Source organism: Pagrus major, chromosome 2 (genome assembly GCF_040436345.1).
Source record: "Pagrus major chromosome 2, Pma_NU_1.0".
NCBI lineage: Eukaryota > Metazoa > Chordata > Actinopteri > Spariformes > Sparidae > Pagrus > Pagrus major.
In genome coordinates this window covers 30,239,372-30,261,825 of record NC_133216.1, presented here as the reverse complement: position 1 = coordinate 30,261,825, position 22,454 = coordinate 30,239,372, and the positions used below count along the sequence as shown (strand labels likewise).

The window sequence follows — 22,454 nt, the reverse complement described above, 5'->3', positions numbered from 1 at the left end:
GTGGGGGCCTGCCACTCACAGACTGCTCCAAAATAACTCGAGTAGCGGACTTCCAGCTATGCGTAGTATAGATGTCCTGCCTGCCATATAGCACGCTGGGTTAATAATAGGAGCACGGTTGTCAAGCTCTTGCAGAAGGGGGGAGTGTCGGCCTATTCTCATTGGATCCGTTTTATCCGCGAGTATCTCACGAAGTGCGAGTGGGAGGAGAATTTCCAGCAACGGAGGATATCAAAAATAACCCCCCTCATGTCCAGGGAAGAGCAGAAAGTATAAATACCCCCGATGTGTCCAGACTGCAGCGGTGCTGGTGAGTGGTACAACAAGACTCAGCTTGGTTTGGAAATTAGAAACGACGACTTAGATTGACTGAAATTAAATACCACATAGTTTGACCAAGACTGGCTTTACAGCACTGGAAATCACTTTTAATTTGGAAGAGCTGATTTGAGAAGATACCCTTTCGGTTGGAGAAGACGCGCCACTGACCAGAAATAAAGGACACAAATTGTAATAAACTCTTTATTTTTTTATTTTTATTTTTTACCACACTTGAGTGCAATTTCCATTGCAGAAGATGTGCTCCACTGTGTGTCTGATATTTTCACTACTGTGCGTAATGAACGCGGCACTCCCCACTCTATTTGAATCAGAGGATATTGTACCTGTTCGGATAAATGGAAGAGTCAGCGGTCGTTTTTGGAAGAGAAGCGAGGAGCATCCGCGATTTATCCTCAGCGCCTTTGGCAAGGACTTGACCCTGAATCTCATTCCAGACACCAGCTTTATCTCGCCTTCCTTCACCATACAGCGCATCAAAGCCAGAGATGTTGGCGCTTTACGCAGCGCTTCAGGTGTCCAACCTGTAGCGGATCTCCAGAATTTCATGAACCAGACAAAGGAGAGTGAAGGGGAGCTTAGGAGCTGCTTCTACTCGGGGAGCGTAGATGACGATCAGCACTCGGTTGTATCTGTCAGTTTGTGCTCTGGTATCTTTGGCTCCTTCATAACGGAGGGGAAAGAGTATCTAATTGAGCCCAAACTTCGTGGCGGCCTGGGGCCAGACACTGCAGAGCAGCTGCATGTCATCAAGAGGAGGACATTCACCAAAAGCCACGGTGTTCCCCTCCTGTTTGATCATGCGGCGGCGGAGAGCCGAGCGGAGAAGCACAATGGGGAAAGCTTTACGCACGGCGACAGTGACGCACACAGGGAACCTCGCCGGAGACGCTTTGTTTCCGCGCCACGGTTCATAGAGACCCTGGTGGTGGCAGACTCAACCATGACCCACTTCTATGGAGATGAAATAAAGGTCAGACAGATGAACTCATTCTTTCCTGCACACACTGTTGATAGGGACCTAAACAAACTATAGCTATTTTAGCAGATTACATAAACAAACGTCATATTTTCCCTTTATTTCTCCACCCTGTTTGTACGGAGTCATAGCCATAGCCACAGTGGCAGTGACAGGTTTGTTTTTCCGAGCTGCTTCATAAAACATGTTTTGGCAATGAGGCAGCTTGGGAGGAAGTCGGTGGGCTCCCTGTTTTCCACAGGCTGAGGAAGAGGTCAGGCAACAGAAACGCGAGCAATGCTGAAGCACATTCTTCAGGACTTGGTCACGATTTGGCAGCAGAGCCTGAGCATCATCCAGGGAAGACTCACAAGCCCACAATATCTCTTCTGTAACTGTTTTTACTCAGTAGTATAAATTCATTAAATTGAGCATTTCCTCCACACATCATTTAAAACATCCAATATTTGACGTACACAATATTGTATGAACGGTGATATAATACTGTATGACAAAACTTCTGAAATCATCACCTCAATCATCATCAACACCTAACATCAGTCCTGTTTTAATCTGAAAGCTAAACCAAAGAACTGTTAAAACAAAAGTAGGACAATCCCTGGTCCTGCTACAGTCTGGAGCTGCCAAATCCTTGTCTGTTTGTATTTAACAAGCTCCTCAGCTGCCAAACCCTCTGCCTCATGCCACACTAAGTAAGTTAAGTAAACAGGCAACCAGGCACCAGGGTCACATTAGACCGATAATCTGATTTATATCAGTTTTTCATTACAAATGATCAATTATTTCAGGTTTCACCTTTTTACCCTGCGTTCCATGAGCAGGGGCGGTGTTAGTTATTTTGAGTCCCAGGCGAAAATCAACATGTGGCTCTGTGGGTGTGTGTACAGCACATGTGGAAAAAGCTTTTATGCAGGAATATTATCCCACCCTCGAAAAAAAAAAAAACTGATGGAAGACTTTTCAGTGCGCACCATGACACAATCCCCCACATTCATCGTGATTTACCAGCTCTCCGCTCAAACACAACTCCATGACAGCACTGTGGAAAACTCTGCTCGTCCCTACCTCCCATGACACAATCATGGATACTGAACCAAAACTATTTAGAGACAACGCTGTAGAGTTAATGAAGCCAAATGGGATTTTTTATTGAGTTCTTCACTGAGAAGAAGACAGTGAGGCATAAAATATTGTTTAACTTTAGTGTCAAATAGATATGAGTGTGTACAACAGAGTATGTCCTGGACCGATACTGTACATTATTAGTGGGAGGAAAACATAGACGTCCAGACTTCCATAATGACCGATCACATCTGCTCCTCTCATCCCCTTTAAAGGCAGCAGACAGTTTATTGGGCCGGGAGGAAACTCTAGGCCAACGTCTTGGAGGAGAGAGCTGTTCCTGTCCAGCAAGGCAAAAAATACTGTAGATAACAACACAGCTATGGATATGCATCACCCAGAATACTATTATACAGTATTCAGGCCAAAGACATCACATTTTGACACAGTTTTATCTGTGTCTGGTGATATAATAGAAACTTGCACTACAGTGTAGTAACTATTTATATATTTTTCAATTGATCGTTATCAAATTTTTGCTGTCACATAGTAACAATGTGTAACAACAAAAAAACTTCACACACTTAACAGTTTTTTGGGGGGATTTCAAAGAGATCTCAGCCAGTTAAAGGCATGAAAAAATTGTTTTGTATGCTAGAGCGAAGAAAGAGCATGCTACAGCCCGAACTACAAATGTAGCATTGTAAATGATTTTAGCCAATAGCTGATGTATTGTGTCAGACAATAAGTAACGAGAAATTGCAGATATGTTAGCAATGATTTAGAAGAGTCATTTAGGTGTGTTGCCATTATATTGTTTGTCCAACAGAGGGCACTAATAAGCTTCTCTCTACTTTTTAACCATAGGGTTTCCAGCTCAGTACGAATCACGATCACAATTCTTAGATAACAAATTTGAAGGAATTTTTAAAAACATGGCTGTTAGTTTGTGTTACGTAGATCTGTTAAAGATAAGTTAATATCAGTTTCTGCAACTCAGATATCACTGTTGGCCACAAAAACACAATATTGATTGGGCTGTCTGCAGCCAGAAGCATAAAAACATAAGCATGATGTCATGCACCACGTGACCTTCACGCGTTTGACTTAAACCCTGCTCCCTTTATCCCTCATTCACTGTGTCTTTGAGCTGTCTAAGCTTTGTAAAAGTCTCGAGCGAGGAAGTTGAAGTTTCTAAATGTCCTATCTTTAATCCTCACCAGCACTACCTTCTGACCCTGATGTCGATGGCTGCCCAGCTTTACAAGCACCCCAGCATAAAGAACTCAGTAAACATGGTGTTGGTGAAGATGTTGGTGGTGGAGGACGAGGAGGTCGGCCCAGAGATCTCCAGCAACGGTGGCGTGGCTCTGAGGAACTTCTGCTCCTGGCAGCAGCTCTTCAACCCACCAAGCCAGAGGGATCCAGAGCACTATGACACTGCCATGCTCTTCACCAGAGAGGTGAGTGCATGTAAATACCTGGTTGAGCTTCTTTATACTGCTGCAGACTGGCTGTTGAGGTCTCTGCAATACAACATACCATCATCCGCATATAATATTTAAAATTTGATGAGAGACAAGAAAGATGGTTGCTGACCTTGGAAGCACTATTATGATAAAAGTAGATCTTAACTCAAGGTCCACTTCCCAGCTTTTTTTGAGGGCTTTCATCTACGACTAACAAATGTCATCAATAAAATAACAAGGACCCGAGACAAGAGACCGAATGAACACCGGAAACAGACATCAGCTGTCTGTGAACACACTGAAACTGGTCACAGCATCAACTGAGACGGGGTCAAAATTCATTGACCAGAAGTCAGTGGACGGTCGAGAAATATCTAGAGGGCCATTTGCATCTGACGCCAAAGTACATCTTTGAACAGAGACAGGGGTTGCCATCTCCCATGTATAATCACGTTATCAGATGATCAAAGATCCATCCTTATCCACCCATGATGACAACTGAGCTAACTTGATCCACTGAGGAAGACAGCAAATTGCGGTTGAAATCATCAGAAAAAGCTAAGAAGTGGACCATGAGCTCTGAGTTTTTGTAGAACATTTATGTGAATTTCAAATAGCAGTGGCCCGAGAAATGATCCTTGGGGAACACCAAGTGTTGTATGAAAAGGAGCAGTAGAATCGTGGATTTTACTGGAAAGGTTTAGCTACAGGAAATGCTTGGTGTTTAGTCATGAAACTATCATTTAAAGCTGCACTATTTCATAGTTTTATAAAAATAATGACTGAAATGCCTGTGAGTAATGTGAAAAGATATCGCTCATGTTTTGGTTTTCTGGTCTAAAAATTTCAAGCAGCAGAAGGTAGTTTTCAGAGAGAAATATCTCTTAAACCGATCAAACAGCAGGCAACCAAAGTTAGTTACAGACTGGTGAGTACGAGTGGAGGAGTTAAAAAAACAGATATTTCTCTTTGGAGTTGGTGGAGACCAAAACAAAACTAAAAGGAGAGTGGATATTGGACATAGATTCTCAGGTGGCCAGAAACATGATGCTAAATACATGTCAGTGTTTCGTTGTGTCTGCTGAATGTGTGAACAGTCTATATAATTTAGCTAACACATTAGCCATAACAGCTGTAAATGGTGAACAAACCATGTTTGATTTTCAGCTTGTTGCGAAGCTCTGCCCCCAAGTGGCTAAAAAGCCAAACAAGATCAGTGCAGCTTTAAACTGATCATTATCGGCACAGAATATCTTAACACTGGTACCGGGCCTAACGGCTCACAGAGGTTTCAAAACACACAAAGATCGTGATATATTAGCATAGTTGAGGTTTTCAACAAAGCATGCTCTGTTTAGTGCACGAAACACCTTGAACAATGTTGTAAGTGCTTTACGGTGTATTATTAGAATAGACAGTCCACTCACCCATGATAGTGTGGTACATTATGTTCTCCATGCAGAAGACAATAACCCATCAAGGATGAGTCACAGATTAAACCCTGGTGGAATTCAGTGCAGCTGCGGTACACTATATGGTTTCTGAGGCCGCAGACTCAACCACACAACAATGACCTGAAACAATTATGCCTTAGAGTAACAGAGTTGCATTTAGGGCCAATTTTGCTTCAATGAAGACTCATCTCCTCACCTCCATGCCGAAGTTAGGTGAAGTTTTGTAGTCCACAAAACATTTGTGGAGCAAGTCCCCATCTAATATCAATGCTGGTTTTTTTTTCTATCACCACGGGGGAAGGTGATAATGACTGAAGATTTTCATTTTTGGGTGAACTGTTGGTTTAAAGTGGGAGTCCCAGCTCAAAAAGAGACCTTTGCTTTTGCAGTTATTTTTATCAGTCCAGGAGTGAGATCAGAGAAAAGATGAAACAAGGTGAGGTTGAGGAAAGCCTCTGTAGTCCTCTGGGTAAATTAAGGATGCTGAAAAGGTAACTTTGGGACGAAGTAGTTGTAATCTTTTCCAAGCAGAGGGAATGTCAACAGAGAGCAAACAAACTGCTTTATGGGTGATTCGACAGGAAATAAGTTCACAAGTCCTCAGGGTTTGAATGGTGATTGGCTTGTCCTGCTGCATTTGGCTGGCTTCTTCCATCTGGTATGTGGATGTTGACAAGGTGTTAGCAGACAATACATTAGGCGAGTAACTTCTGTTATTACGTTTTTATAGCTAAGTGCCCCGGTTGCAGCTTGATCTGATGACAGGCTTGGCATTTATCCGCCTACTGAATGACGTAAATCTGACATCAGATCAGGGAAATGATGAATGGAACATATGGGCTTTTGCAGTCCTGTGTTGGATTTGTGTAAGCGGCTTTCAATCGTGGAAACCATCACTCATTAAAACCCGCTTTGTGTTTGTTTTTCCATTTCTGCTGAGAAATGCTTTGAAATGTAGACGACGGAAGGTTCCTAGTGGATGAGCTAACTTTAGTGCCGCCACAAATCAGCTCTGACATGATGAGGACGCTTGAAATGGTCAGGTCTTGAGTGTGTGGCCGGGTCAGGGTTGAAAATGTATGCTATGTACCCCACAGTCAGGAGGGAAGCCTGCTGCTACTGTTGTGAAACTCAAAACTTACTCTCTGTTGCATGTAGTGGAAATATTTTCTCATGAATTTATGTGGTCTCATGCTGTATATGCGTGCTTGCACTGTATGTCTGTCTGCACTATCTGCAAATGCAATACTGTGGCTTTTGCTCTCACCCATACATCTTGTTTTGCATCTGTGTGTCTGCATACATGAGTGATGGACGCTACTGTGGAACAAGGTGTACAAACACATGCTGAGCTGTGTTCAAACGGCATGCTCCAAGTCCAGATGTCTTTTACATTACTGAGGGTTCTGCCTTGTGGTTTTTTTTGGGCTGAGGTGAGGCCATGGACATGTCCATCTCTGTCCTACACAGCCAGGCATCTTCTCAAGCAGGGAAAGATTTCTAATACACCACACTGTTCATGTTCCCACATCACAGCTGTGGACAGCTGCATGCTGAGGATATTTATTGACTTTGTTTTATGATGGAAACACTGAGCAACATGTTTCTGATTTGTTTCTTAAAATATGGCATAAAAACAACTGGACATAAATAGATGGTGAAGGTTTGCCATCCTATGTGATTAATTCAACAGTAACTTAGGCGTGCCCATATACTTACTAGATTTACTATTTGACAAAATAATGTCTTTAACTTTTTGATAGTCCACTCTGCCAGCTATATGAAGGGAACAAGGGAAAAAGGCATTATCTCGCTTTACTGTACAACAACGCCAATATGGCTATGTATTAAACATGGGATATGAAAAAAGTCTGTTGTCCACCATGTTTTGGCCACGGGTTGAGGAACACTGACTATCCATGCAGAGACCTTAACCTAAATAGATTCTAATGAAATAGTTGAATTGGATCCAATAAAAGTATGCATGTTTTTTTCAGTGGAGAGTTTAAGTGTTCCATGACACTAAAGCTGTTTGGCAGCAGTGACTGGATCAAAAAGTGTTTGTCCTAGTGACATATGTCGCTTCTGAGTGGTATGTCCCTGGTGGTTCCTGGTATGCTGCTGTGGTTCCACTGGCTTATGGCACTCATGATGTCACTCATGTTCCATGGCCACATAACTCTGTCCATTGGTACATACTGATTGTTTTTGAAATACTGCATACACCACTGCTGATTATCTTGTGCTGCTATGAGTGTGATTTGTTATGAGCAGTAGTCGTACGTATGCCACTTTGACTTATAGAATGCTGCTGCCATTAGAATAGCACATGTGGCGTAATGGTTCATACTAGCATATGTCACTCCTTTGGTAATGTTTAATACAATACATTGAAACGTAAACACTATATACACTAAATACACTAATACACTAACTAAATACTTAATACTGACACTAAATTGATAAAAAAAGAACACTGATCTAATGCCCATTGTCTTATAGCTAGCACAATTGGTTAAATGTTGTCCAAGGCTATGCTCACTGTACTACCTGTACAGGGCTAATATAGCTACAGGTAGTCCCTGTAGCTTAGCTACTAGCAACACATCCTTATACCAAAATAAATAGGTTGATTGCAAGTGACTCCTAAAATCGACATATGTCACCGTTTCCAAGACACCATGACCATAGGAGCATACCAACGACAGGCATATCGGACCCTCATCATATGGTTGCATTTCAGTATAGACAACAAAACTACGTAGTTGGGTTTAGGCACTAAAACTACTTGGTTAAGTATGTAACTTCAGTAGCGTTACGTAACTTAACTACAAAGTTAAAATAAATCAACATTGATTTTTGGATTCACACAGGAGAGCAGTCCTGTGTCTGTCTGTCCTAATGCCTCCGTCCACCCCAACCACCTGCCTATATGGGCTTCTTCACTCTTTATACTCCATCACCTGACTTCCTCCTTTGCTGCCTTAATACTTACTACAGCCACTAGAAATTGCAACCTAAAAAGAAAACTGAAATATGGGTCATAATTAGCTGCTTTCATGGTCGACCTTTGTGGTAATTTGTCTGACGAGGACTGGCTGGAACTAGAAGTATATCATATTACATCAGTGACAGCTGACACAGTATAGCATTATGGCGCTAACTGCCTGTCTGACACAGTACCTGCAGATTAAAAGTGGCACCTGTCAGTGAAACATAAGTTGCATGATGTTTTTATGCAGCACACAGCAGCGACATACTGGCAGCAGTGACACATACCTGTAATAATTGTCAGAAGCCAGTGGGGCAGTGGTATGTGCTAGCAAAAAAAAAAACTAAAAGATGGCTGACCAGCAGTCACACTTGCACTAGTCAAAGTGGTGTACTGCTAAGAGTTTAAATTAATTAAGTAAAACACGAGTAGCACACCACTGGTACATGATTTAAAAAAGTGGCATCTGCTTGTGGGAGAGCGACAAGCTGTTTAAAAGTCAGGGTACATTCAGTTGAAATCAGGTGTTGCTGCAGGCTTGTGCGGATGTGTGGGGGTGTCACTCCGTGGTCCGTGTGTGTGACGTGTTGTGAACCCTCGTTGATCAGTTTGCCGAAAGGAGAAGCTGCTATGTTGTTATGCTTCTAGCATGGAGGTCCTACTAGTGATCGTTTGTCTTCGTCGATGGATTAAAAATAACTGTTAACAACCAGGATACGAGGCAGATCATTACTGTGTGTTTTAAACTGGGGCAAACTGAGTGATCACAAGTGGAAACATCGCGCTACACAGAGAAATGTCCGTTGTGTTCCCTCTGTAGCATTAAGCCATGCTAACTAACATGCCCACTACTGACCAGTTCTGCTCTGCCTTTGATCTGTGGTCATGCCAACTGCCACAGTAAGTCCTACAGTGATCATCAGCATCCACAGATGTGTTTTAAACTGGTGCACTGTGGTTACACTGTGGTTTTAGTCATTCATGCTGCCGTGGTAAAAACTGAGTTGGCTTAAACTTTTTGCGCAGCAGCCGGCTGCATATTTTTTCGGAGCTCCCTGCGGCTAGCACCGCCGCAGCCAAAACGAACTGCCCTCATTTAAATTATTTGGGAAAACCTGCATTTTCGCCACACCGCCTGATTTGATGTGATTCCAGCCTCACCCACAGCAGTGACATCATAATTAGCAGTGACATACAAAAACTGGCATATGCCACTAAAACCAGAATGGCATACAATCCGCCACTCCTTTGTCAACCTGTATTAGATACTTGGTAACTTTAATAAGATATAATATAAAATACAGATGCGGTGAACACAAATGCTCATAATTTCACGAATTTTCTTGCATGAAAATTAAATTAAAGGTCCAGTGTCTAGGAGTTTTTTTGGGCAGAAATGGAATATAATATTCATAATCATGTCTTCATTAGCGTATAATCACCTGAAACTAAGAATAGTTTTAGTATACATTATGAGAATGAGCCTTCATATCTACAGAGGTCTTTCCACCATGTTTTACCACCATGTTTCTACAGTAGCCCAGCTCTGGAGAGGGCATTTCGCGCTTTTTGCAGCCACCATAGAGGAGGGCAAGACCAGGGGTGTTTGCTGTCTGCAACCTCAACCTCGAGATTTTGAACATCTGCTTTTGCAAGTTTTAATAAAAAGAAATCTCAGTGCTGGTATCAGCTTCATCATCATGACCTTGGCGCTCCAGTCTCAGTGTTTTCTGTGTTTGTTGCAGGACATCTGTGGACAGAAGAGCTGTGACACGTTGGGCGTGGCTGATGTCGGGACGATGTGCGATCCAAAGAGAAGCTGCTCAGTTATCGAAGACAATGGGCTGCAAGCTGCGTTCACAGCTGCACATGAGCTTGGTAAGCTAATATTTATTGTCATTTGATTGGGCTGGTGTGGGTGTAGGATTTATGGGAAAAACTGTGTAATAGGCAAGTTAAGTCGTTTTCAGTCATCCATAAATGTATGTAACTGTATAACTTTTGTGTATCTGTGAACCTGTGTGTCACATCCTTATCAGTGCCTCTTCTCCTGCTGCAGGTCATGTTCTGAGTATGCCTCACGACGACTCCAAGACCTGTGAGAGGCTGTTTGGAGATCTGGGAGGACATTACCTGATGGCTCCTCTGTTTGTCAGCCTCAACAAGACTGCGCCTTGGTCTCCCTGCAGCGCTCTCTACATCACAGAGTTCTTTGACAACGGACATGGTAGGAAATATTTGAGTTTGTCGCCCAGCGTGTTAAAAATTACACACTGAGTAAATGAGAAACTGAGAAGCCCTGTAGGGACCTTCTGCCAGCGTGGACATCTGTCACCACACTGTAGCTGTTATTAGGGCTGATTCAGAGATGAATAAACCACACTGTTATTCTTCTCGCGTTCTAACTATGTCTTTCCTGCTTAAACATGTCGCTCCCCTTTAATTATGGGGTTGTAGGAATAGTTTATCCTGCCCTTGAGTTCCACATCTTCTCTTTCCACATCCTCCTTTCCTCACCCTTTCTTTCTCTTTCTCTTTCTGGCCTCTGTTGTTCCCTCTTCCCATCCCATGTTGTGCATCTTGAGTTGTTTGTATCCTTGCTAGACCTATCAGTGAACCCTCTTTTCCACTGAGTCATACAATGGACTTCTTCCTGTTCTTCACCTCCTCAGCCAAAAGCAACAGCTGGTGTCAGCAAAATATGTTCTTTATCAGTTGGAAAATATCTCCAACAAAAACTCATGTGGCTGAGAATGTTCATTCCGAGCTGTGGACATCATCGACAACTCCACACACAAAGCTTATTGAATGTAATAAAGAATTGTTAGAGGAACAATGAATAAAGTCAGATTCAGAATAGCTGTCACATATCCAGATTCAGAGCACAGGGCTGTCTATAAAACTGCACTTCATTAGCTACATCTCAATTATTTATTTTTATAGTCAGGACACAACTTGCCCTGAATATTTTTCCAGTGTGGTCATGCCACACACAAAGAGCAACACATTTACAATGATCACAGTACCAAAAACACCATAATCTCCATAAACCACAATGTAATCAGCCTCACACAGTGTTGTTCTGTACTGTAACCACAGGGGACTGCCTGCTGGATGTCCCAGAGAGTACCATGCCGTTACCAAGAGAGCTGCCAGGCACCAAGTACAGCCTGGACCAGCAATGCCAGCAGATTTTTGGAGAAGAGTTTGTCCACTGCCCCAACACCTCCGACAGTGATATTTGCAGCCAGCTGTGGTGTCAAGAGGACGGGACGGTGCAGTGCTCCACCAAGAACGGCAGCTTGCCCTGGGCTGATGGCACTGCTTGTAGCATCAACGGGACCTGCCTCCACGGAGCATGCATGCCGACCCAGGAAGTGATGCAGCCGCTGGTAAGACTGCTTCTTTACCTGAAAGGAGTGGAGCATGTCATCAAAGCAATAACTTTTAAAGAGGAAATACCATGTTTGTCGTCATTGTTAAACTGACAGTCCTACTTGTATACTGCGCTAATCAACATTTTTATATGAACTTCAACTTTAAGTTTACTTCAAACTAAATTTTCATCCTTTTTAGCAGTTCCCCACAGCACGAATGAGCATTTTATAGCATCTTTGAGCATATTGTTTTGGTTTCCCTCATAAACCTGTGGTACTTTACCTGACCAGTACCAAACAACAGCCAGACAAAGTAAACACAGTGGAGCATTTAGCAGCTAATGAGCCAGATATCTTTTCTCCAGAGTTGGTGAAAACAAAACAGGACTAGAAGAAAAAAGACTACACATGCCTCCAAAATAATGCTAGTGTTGCCTAAAAAAATAATATAAAATAATGTAATTAATGCAGCTTTTACACACTTGAGTGATAAAAAAAGCTTGAGAGGATGTAATATGACATCAGTTAGCGGTGCAGTCTTTCCCAGTGTACTTCTCACTGCAGGCTGCCAATGTTTATTTGCTTGCACTTGCTTGCTGCTGAGAATTGCCCGTAGGTTTCGATGAGTCATTTCCTTTGAAGCACACTGCTCATTTACTTAGAAAAGTAGAGTGATCAAGTATGTAGTCGTAAAACTCATAAGTCAGCAACTTTGAGACTCCCTGAGCACATTGATGACAGATGTTTTTGATACATGTAGACGATGTGTCTGTGATTAATGTATGCCTAAAAGTCCCACAGTTCATTCTGCAACAAAAATGACATTTACTTTCCCCCTTTGTTGATTTGCCTGATTTGAAACATTTTCTCTTTGATTAATAATATCATACAATTTTGAGGGTCAAAGTTCATTCTTGACCTTGGAAAAAGAAGATCAATCTAAAGCTCTATAACAGCTCCTACACGGACATGAAAATAAGATTTTTTGTAAGTTCAACTTAATCAACATGGACAAAAGGTGTTAAAAAAAGAAGATCGATGCCTGTGTAATTCAGTTGAAAGCTCCAGATCAGTTACCGTAAGATGTGTTTGATTTCCACTGGAAATCCACTAATTTAGGGAAAAATCTTCAGGTCAGCCTGTGAAGAGAAGTCATCAATCAGACCCAAAGGAAATACCTTCTCTCAGTTAGTGGGGATATAACACTTTTCATTATTGCAGCTGTTTGCAGTATTAAGTAGGAATATATGAATGAAGTACAGGCTGAAAGTACAGATTACAGCATCATTGAACTTTGGTGAGTTTAAATCCAGCTGCTGCGTGATGCTTTTTTATATTTCCTTAAAGAACATTTAAACATCTCAGTGTTTCATTTTAGTTTGGTTGCCTTGATATCTTCTCCTTGTGTTATGATCACACATCTGTTTATGAACCCAGACGTGCTGGCAGTTGGGATGTTAGCTGGTCCAAACTCATAAAACTTCTGGAAGGGACACCCACGTTAGCAAGCACACACACACACAAACACACACACGCACACACACACACACACACACACACACTATGAATTTTGCCATACGAAGCTGCAGCATGGCAGGTTCCACGAGTGGTGAGTGACACATGTGGTAGGAATGTGGGTAGAGGCAGACAGCAGGCGCGTGCCGAACTTCAACACAGATTTAGCCTGAAGTCTCGGCACGCCAACACACTGTGCGGCCTCAAACCCAGAAGCCCAGACTGTGGTTTAGGCTACACAGCTGAGATTGCCTTTGGCACTAAGCTCTAACCAACTACTCTGACTGCTCTTTTTTCCCTCGCTTCTCGCTGTGTTTGACCACAGGTGGTTGTGGATGGTGGCTGGAGCTCGTGGGGACCGTGGCAGCAGTGCTCCAGAACATGTGGAGGTGGGGTGGAGTTCTCCTATAGGGAGTGCACTGACCCCGTGCCTCAGAATGGAGGGAAGTACTGTGAGGGCCAGAGGGTTCAGTACCAGTCCTGCAACACGCAGCCCTGTGACAACAACGAAGGTGAGAAACATCACCAAGCAGGTTTCAAAAACCCAAACTTGGCCCTGCTGACAGTCAGTGTTGTGATACAAAAATAATACTCTCCTATTTTTTATTTTTATTATTTTTCAAACTGAATATAAATATTCAATGGTGCTCCAACAACCATCATACATCAATGGTCAGTGGTTCATTCATAGTTAATTAAACTTTAGTTAAAAGATATTTGAAAGTTAACAAACAATGAAATAATTTATAAACCATTTATTAAATAATTGTTTATTGTAAAGGTCAACTGATGTTGATAATACTTAGTAAATGATTAATAAATCCTGAGTAGTTTAAACATTATTTGGATGGCCAAGTTTAATTAACTATAAATGCACCATCTATTAATGATGGCTATTATAGTATTAACAACTTTTTTTTGACATGGTAGAAAAACACAATAAATCCTTGAAAACCTGGGATGGTGATAATATTGTATAATTATAACATCATCAGTCATCATCCTGCATTCCTGTGGAGGATCTCATTGCATATATAGTGTGTTTATCCTTGAATATGTCTCATTTATATTGCTTCTTGTTTGTACTGTTATTCTTATTATTCTCTTTATTGCACAATAACTTATTCAGCACAGCCTCAGGAGTACACCACCCTGAGCTTCACTGCACATATTGCAGGAGCATGTAACAAACAAACATATCATCAAACTGCTTATTATTTCTAAACTATGTAAGTGGCATGCTGTCTCAGCCACCTACTGTATATTTAGGAGCCCCTAAAGATGATGCGTGAAGTTGTATGCACATAACTTGTGCGCACAAGTTATTAGGTGCAGGTGGTTGCATATAATATTTGTCAAGATTAGGGGTCGATCGATGCGGCTTTTTCAGGGCCGATACGAATATTAGAAATCAAGGAGACGGAAAACTGTTTGGGACCGATATTCATTTGCAGTAAAAATGAAATTGAAATGAAATTTCCAACAGTCAGTGATGAAATAATCCTAAACACAATTTACTCAAGTACTTTACTTGAGAATTTCCATTTTCTGCTACTTCATACCTCCTCTCCACTAATTTATTTGATACATTTAGTTACTTGTTACTCTGCAGATTCAGATTATTCAGTGTTTATAGGTTCTTAACTGTGACGTGTTACCAATCAGATAGTGTTGTGGGCGGGACACTGTGTGAGAGGATGTTGCATCAGAGCCGAAGTAGCACATTTTTAAATAAGTTTATTTTATCTGCAATCTGACAGAAAAATCACAGATAATACCAATTGGAAAATGTCAAGATAATTGCAGTATAATTTTTTTTTACCATATTGTGCAGTCCTACAGTTAATTGGCTAATCAAGTTGATTCATCGTCGACTATTCAGCTCTAGACTTGACTATTTGTAAGTTTTAAGGCCATTATCAGCTTGACCTACAGTGTAGTGCAGATATTCCATCAAACTGTGTACTCCTATTTGTGACTGATATAAAAATATAGATATTGTGGTATTCAGCATATTTTCACACATTTACACACTCTTTATTTCATCTTTTACCTATAGGAAAGAGTTTCAGAGAGGAGCAGTGTGAGAAGTACAACAGTCCCAACTACCTGGACTACAATGGGAATATGAAACAGTGGATACCAAAGTACGCTGGTGTTTCTCCCAGAGACAGATGTAAGCTGTTCTGCAGGGCCAGAGGCAGCAGTGAATTCAAGGTGTTTGAATCTAAGGTAAAGTTTATGCACATATTCAGAACACAACGGCATCCTGATGAAGGAATGCTAAATATGTCGAATTTGTAAAAGTTAACGTGTGTTTAAAATATGGACGAAAAAAGTGAAGCCAATGCAAAAGTGCCTCAAACCTGTATTTCCTCTAATGGCCAGCAGGGGGCAGCTCAACTGGTTGCAAAGAGAAGTCAGATTTTATATATGTGTATTTATATATTAAAAAAATGGTTGACGTCACAGTGGATAAAGTGAAAAACACATGTATTTTAAACATTATTGTCTCCTCAGTCTGAAAGTTCTTCTCGAACTTGGAAAAATCTTCTATCTTACAGGCCCAATACACCCCATGCTCCCACCACTTAGCCCTACTACTCTGTCGCCAAGAAATAGGGTGTCCTGAATCTTGTTGGCACACTTCAAACTGAGGGAGGGTTATGAAATGAAATTGAATTGCGAGCGTCTATGCTTTTCTATCTCCATCACATACTGTAAATGGTAAATGGCATTGTGATAATGTCAGGAGTGCAACAGTAACGCAAGAGAAAGTTCGGTCGTGTCCATACACATTAATGTAAACCAAGGGGTAGGGGTAAAAATTGGGAATGGGATGGAGCCACAGTCTGCACAGCAGCTGGAGGTAACGATTAGGTCCTGGACAAGCAGGAGGATCGTAACCTGTGACTGCTATCCTCTGATGAAGTCTAAGAGATTGGTTGAAATATCAAGAAAAATCTCAAATGTGGACCTTTAGTTAAGCTTCTTTGTCAAAATGTATTGTCTCTACATCTTGATATAGAATATGAGCTAAGAACAGAACAAACATAACAAAATCTGCGAGATGCAGGTGAATCTGTTACTTAACACTTGTGATAAAAGAAAGAAGAAGAAAGAACATCTTCTTGTTGTGTCCCTGCAGGTGATTGACGGCACGACTTGTGGCCCTGACACCACATCGGTGTGTGTCCAAGGCCAGTGTGTGAAGGCAGGCTGTGACCAGTTGATTGGATCCAACAAGAGACTGGATAAGTGTGGAGTGTGTGGAGGAAGTGGGCTCACCTGTAGAAAGATCACTGGCTCCTACAACAAAGCAACGTAAGTTCTCTAAAAGCTTCACTTACAAATGAAAATGATACACACACACACACACAAAAAAACTGGGTTAAATGCAGTACAGACACAATACAGGTTTAATTTTACACAGACATTGTGGGTAGGAAACATTCAACAGAGAGATTTTGATCTTATAACCCAACAGTAATGTAAAAATAACACTCACACTGGGTCTAAACATCCCATTGGTACTGTGTCAAGTTAACCCAGTAATTTGGCAATTGATAAATTCACCCCAAACTAGGGCAGCTATTAACCCAGTGTTTTTTAGTGTGTGAAGTAAAGTTTAAATTCACTGAAATGTACTGTACTATAATTGCTGAGTTTAGTGGGTTTTGCTTATAGTGCACCATCATCCATAAGCACAGCTTAATTCAGTTGTAAGACTAGTCTCTAATCTGTTTGGAGATCGTAGCATGGAAAACACATCTGCAGCAATGAGAGTTTCCATTCAATCAGCGATATTTAACTTGCTGCACACTTTGTGTTGCTTTCGTCATTTTGACAGTTTGCTCTTCTTTGTTTGTGATACAGTCATTTACTTTCACTGTTTATTATTATTAATGATAAACACATTTAAAAAAACAACCTTTCAACACCTCATTTCCAGCACTGCTAGTTTACAATATCATGACAACATCTTCATATGCACTTCATATGTTGGGTACCAGTTTGGGTTTCCAGGAAGTAAAGTCCTGCACTGCCAACAAATGGCTTATATAAGACAAATATTTCTCTCTTGATAGAGGAGTAGGATAGATAGAAAACAAAGCATCTGTGCACTCAGTATGAAGCTGGAGTGGAGATCCAATTAGTGTAGCATAGCATAGCTAGCCTACACTTTAAGTAAGATTACAAATTAACACATTTTATCTCTTTTGTTTAATCCATTCACTAACAAAAATGTAAAAAATACTATTTGTGGCTTTCTTCTGAGTTACATGTTCATGAAATCATGTTCATAAATCCAGCCAGTCCCTCTGTGCAGAGCGTTTACAGCGACACCACAGGCTGCCTGCTAACCTCCCTGTGAAGTCACTGCCCTCATCTGCTGTTTGCCAAGAAATAGTTACATAACTGAAAGACGAATCATCTTTTTTTTTACAGGTTTTTTACAGGTGTTACAGGAATTGTTTTAAATGTTGGGGGATATGCTTATTTGCTTTGTTCTCTTAAGTCAGATGAGAAGATTGATAGAACTTTGGCAGCTGTCCTTCAGATGTTAGCTGAGAGCTAGCAGTCTGCTAGCACAAACACTGAAAAGAGGGGGAAAGCTAGCCCGCTTCTTTCAGAATGTGTATAATACCCAAAATGTCAAACTACTGCATTAAGTAGTGAGCTTTACAGGTGGGCAGATGTTTGAACTTTTAAGAGTCATGTGTGCTGCTATCCCCTGCTTCCAATTTGTATAGTAAGATAAGCTAATTGCTTCTCAGCTCTAACTCTGTACTTAACACTTACTTAAATTCTCTTCTGACTCCCGGGAAGAAAACAAATAAGTGCATTAACCAAACTGTTGAACCATTTCTTTAAATTAAGGAAACATAGTGGGTACATTATCTAACTCCAGTTCTTTGTTTTCTCTACCAGCTATGGATACAGTGACATTGTCACAATTCCTGTTGGAGCTACTAATATTGACATCAAACAGCGGAGCCTCAGAGGAATCAAACATGATGGAAACTATCTGGCTATAAAGAGAGAGAATGGCGGTTACATCCTCAATGGTAATTTCTCTGTGTCCACGGTGGAGCAGGACATTCCTGTGTTGGGTGCAGTGCTAAAGTACAGTGGCTCCTCCACAACACTGGAGAGGATCCAGAGCTTCAGGCAGCTGAAGGAGGCCATCACCATTCAACTCCTGGCCACCGCAGGGGAAGATAATCTTCCCAAGGTCAAATATACCTTTTTCATCCCCAGAGATGTGACCTTTAACAGGTCCAAAGAGAGGAAGGGCTCGTTGCCGTCTTTGCATGTGATCCATCCATATGGGGTGCCTGACTGGGTGATGGGGGAATGGTCTGAGTGCTCCAAGAGCTGTGGCTCCGGATGGTCCCGGAGGAGCGTTGAATGCAGAGACAGTGCAGGCTTCCTCTCCAGCCAGTGCGACTACGACCTAAAGCCTGTAGACATTAGGCCTTGTGGAGATCTGCCATGTCCCATATGGCAGATGGGACCTTGGTCCTCCTGCTCACGAACTTGTGGTCAGGGGGAACGCCGTCGCAGCGTCTTTTGCATAGACTACACTGGGAAGACTGTGGAGCCAGAGAAGTGTGATCCAAAAAAAATCCCAGAGCTCGTCTCTGGAGAATGTCACAACCAAGAGTGCTTATGAGGAATATGAGTCAGTGAACTTTCCCTTTATGGTCTGACTGCACTCACCAACCATGAATGGGTTACAGAATGGGCACACCAGGCACAGGCCCAGAGGCTCAAGGGGTCACGTGTCAGGGACACAAAATTACCATAAAGACACACAGAAAGAGTACAACAAAACGACCCCTAAGAGACACAAAATGACAAAAAAGTGACACAAAATGACTACAAAGATACCAAATGACTGCAAAAACATGAAGATCTCTACAAACAACATGTCTTAATTAGTTTTTGTACCTCTGAGATTCAAAGAGTTCTGGTTCAGCTGCAAAATGCAATTCATACGCATCAGATCATTTTGTGTCTCTTTCAGTCTGGGGTCTGGCCTCTATGTAGGAGGGGTGGGGGGTCTTTTACACGTCTGTGCCCAGGAGCCTATTTCCTAGTAACCCGTCCATGCTACCAACTGGTCACATCAAGTCACATCAAGGGCTTCAGCCTGAATATTGTTTTGTCATCTTTTGTTGACATTTTGCAACCACTATTGAGAAACGAAACAATGGAAATCTACCTCAGGATGTACATGTGGTGCCATGTATAGATGCTAGATGAAGGTGCTGTGTGTATGTTATCTCCAGAAACAGAAGTTTTCTAGTCCCATTTTAAACAGGTACTAACTTTTTGGATGGAGTCTGATATAATCTACAGCATGTCTTTTTAAGTTAGCTGTCACTTAAAGTGGGGCTAGAACAATGGCATGAAACCTGCTGTCAAACACCAGCACAATGTAAATATACCTCCAATTGTCCTCCACAGAACTCAAGCCCCTATAAAGCTTTGATCGAGCCATTTACCTGTTATTAAGGTTAGGTAGGTACGTAGTATTGATACATTGGGATTTTAAGCCTTGGGGAAATGCGCTCCTGTTTGATTGCTTCTCTTTTCTACACCAATACCAAAATGTGATTCATGTTAAATGATTATGATAAAGATGTCTTGTCTTTATCCCTAAATATAACATTACTGAACTATGGGAAAACCTTTCAGTGACACTAAATCTGACAAGACTTTGGACAAGTATGAGCCTACAATCTAAACAGATTGTTTCAGTGCCAAAGCAGCCTCGTAGAATTTAATAGAAATTGATAGAGTTTGAGTTTACACGTTGTGTAAAAGGAATCAGCGTAGATGATGACCAGAAAAATCCATGACAGAGAATTTCCCTCTGCCCCGTAGTTTAGACTGATCATTTTCCCAGGTGCATTATGATGCAGTTGAGAGAAAACATGGTACAAAAGTGTTTCTTTGGAGGTGTTCTTACTAAGTTAAGTGATAAGCATACTATCTATCGTGTATATGAAAAATAACATTAATTTTATTCATTTCCAGACTTTTATTTGTTAATGCATCATATGCAAACACTCACCGTTGTTTTCAGACTTTTGTATGTATATTTGATTTCTTCATTCCTGTTGTTAATTTACAGTATGTTACAGAACAAAAGAGGTGGCGCATTAGGCCTATATCCCTTCAGTGAAGGACCATACTATTTTATTATTACAGCTTCCTTTGTAAGCTATTTATTTTTGTAAAGTTTTTACCTTGGACATGTAATTAACATGGCAGATGCTGCTGTCTTTGAGATTTTTGTCTATAAAAATGGTCAAATAAACACATTTATGTCAATATGTGATTCTCTTTTACTGCGACCTATCCTCCACAACAACCAAAAGGAAACTTTGTGCAACATTTCTCCAAATGTCTGCATACAGAACAATGTAACAACCCTTTCCTTCTCTCTATTGTGCAAGCTTCATTTCTTGAGGATTCTTGTGTCCAGACTTGTGGGTACATATCAACAATTGTGCCAATGTTTGGAGGAGACATACTTCATAATGACCCATAAATTCCAATCAAAATGTTCAAGTTTTCCATGATTTCCAGAGCACTCCTTTAGACTACTGTGGACCAGTGAAACCAACCCGTGAAATCCAGACTAATGGAATTCTGAAACCTTTAAGATGTTCAGTGAACTCCTCCCACGCTAGAATAACATCTCTGCTCAGACTTCTGAAATAAACACATCCATGTAAAAACATGCTCAGTAGCTGTGGTGAGGGAGGAACCTCCATTTGAAAACAGTATCCTATTTTTAATGTCAGACTGACGGCTGAATGAGCATTGAAGATGTTAAAATACCAATACTAATATACAGTATTTGATTTGGGTTATTGAAAAAATTATAATGTTTAATGAATAAAATTTTATAAAATAGAACATATCAGACTTTGTCAGGGATTGAAGAAAAAGAAAGAAAGACATGTCTGACATTAAAGGTGCACTATGTAAGAATTATAGTTTAAAACATTGAAAGATTCACTAAATTATCGACAGAATGTGAAGAAATAAGACTTTTGGCATTATGTCAAAGATGTCTATGTTCTGTGTTGCAGAGATATTTATTGAAGTTAGCATGCTAACCAGCTAGTCCCGGCCTGTAATGTCTTGTAATACAGTACCTCTCTGTGCTTCGAGTGCGGACCACAGGCCACATGGCTAAAGCTTGATTTATGCATCTGCGTTGAATTAATGCCGTACATACCGGGTAGCCTCTGCGTAGGTACACGCCTTAGCCTGACGTGCACCTCCTCAGAAATGTAACTGCACATTTCAGCGATCCGGACAGTAATGACTGTGACTGGAAGTACTGCATTTTCCGGCTTCTCCCCTGGTGCTTAGCGGCGGTGCAAATGGGGATTGTGACCTGTAGTTTCCCCAATAAACACACTGCACTCTTTAACTGTTACAGTCCCTCCTGACCGGCCGGGTGCGGCTCTTCTTGGATTATACTCCTCCTCTCTTCCCTGCTGGATTGTCTCTGGGTGAGGGAGAGTGGACAGGCTGAATGTCCGAAGGGCAGGGTGCCCCTTCACGAGCAGCCTGGTGGAAAAACGCCGGCTTACTGAAACCAAGTTGTTCAAGCTGGGAGTGTACGAAGGGGCAGCCCTCCCTGCAGACAATCTGCCTGTCCACACTGCATAGACCAGACACACCACTGCGAGCTGAATGGGTCGGTGTGTTTAAAGGAGAATGTACGGCTAGCAAACTTCTCAGGACAGCCAGAAACGCATGCCACGCACATGTCAAATGCTCAGTGTAGGCCACTTGCGTAGCTTACGGCAATGGCTCTTCGTAGAGCCTACGTGCAAACCTAAATCAGTCTTAACTGAACTAACTAGCTAACAGAGGCTACAGTAGTTAACTGTCTAGTGATATGCTGCCCCCTATTTGCGTATGAATTAAGAGGTGGTCAATTCTTAGATTGCAATAAAAATAGGAATTACAGAAAGTAGGAAACTAACTGATGTGAACAAACAATCAGACACTCACTAAATAAAAATCACCTCTTTAAACACAATGGTTGTATGACGTAGCTCAAGGTGTGATTATCAATCAATCCATCAAAAAGGAAAACAGAAAAAATATCAACATTCATTAGGGAATACTATCCAGCAGATAGCATTTGCCTTAAAGGTTGGAATATTTAAATGAAGAAAAGAGAGAATATATACCCTATAGCCATATATTTGTATGATAGAGGACAACAGA

At 41.4% G+C, this 22,454-nt stretch overlaps 1 protein-coding gene across 1 annotated transcript; it reads left to right on the top strand.

Moving 5' to 3' along the window:
* The first annotated feature begins 619 nt into the window (after positions 1 to 619).
* Positions 620 to 19,500, top strand: LOC141020420 (A disintegrin and metalloproteinase with thrombospondin motifs 8-like). Its single transcript, XM_073495477.1, has 10 exons — positions 620 to 865; positions 902 to 1,312; positions 3,604 to 3,843; positions 10,041 to 10,173; positions 10,355 to 10,522; positions 11,395 to 11,687; positions 13,513 to 13,699; positions 15,247 to 15,419; positions 16,336 to 16,511; positions 18,120 to 19,500. The coding sequence occupies exons 1-10, from the start codon at positions 620 to 622 to the stop codon at positions 18,862 to 18,864; spliced, it is 2,772 nt and encodes a 923-aa protein (XP_073351578.1). The 3' UTR covers positions 18,865 to 19,500.
* Positions 19,501 to 22,454: the final 2,954 nt, after the last annotated feature.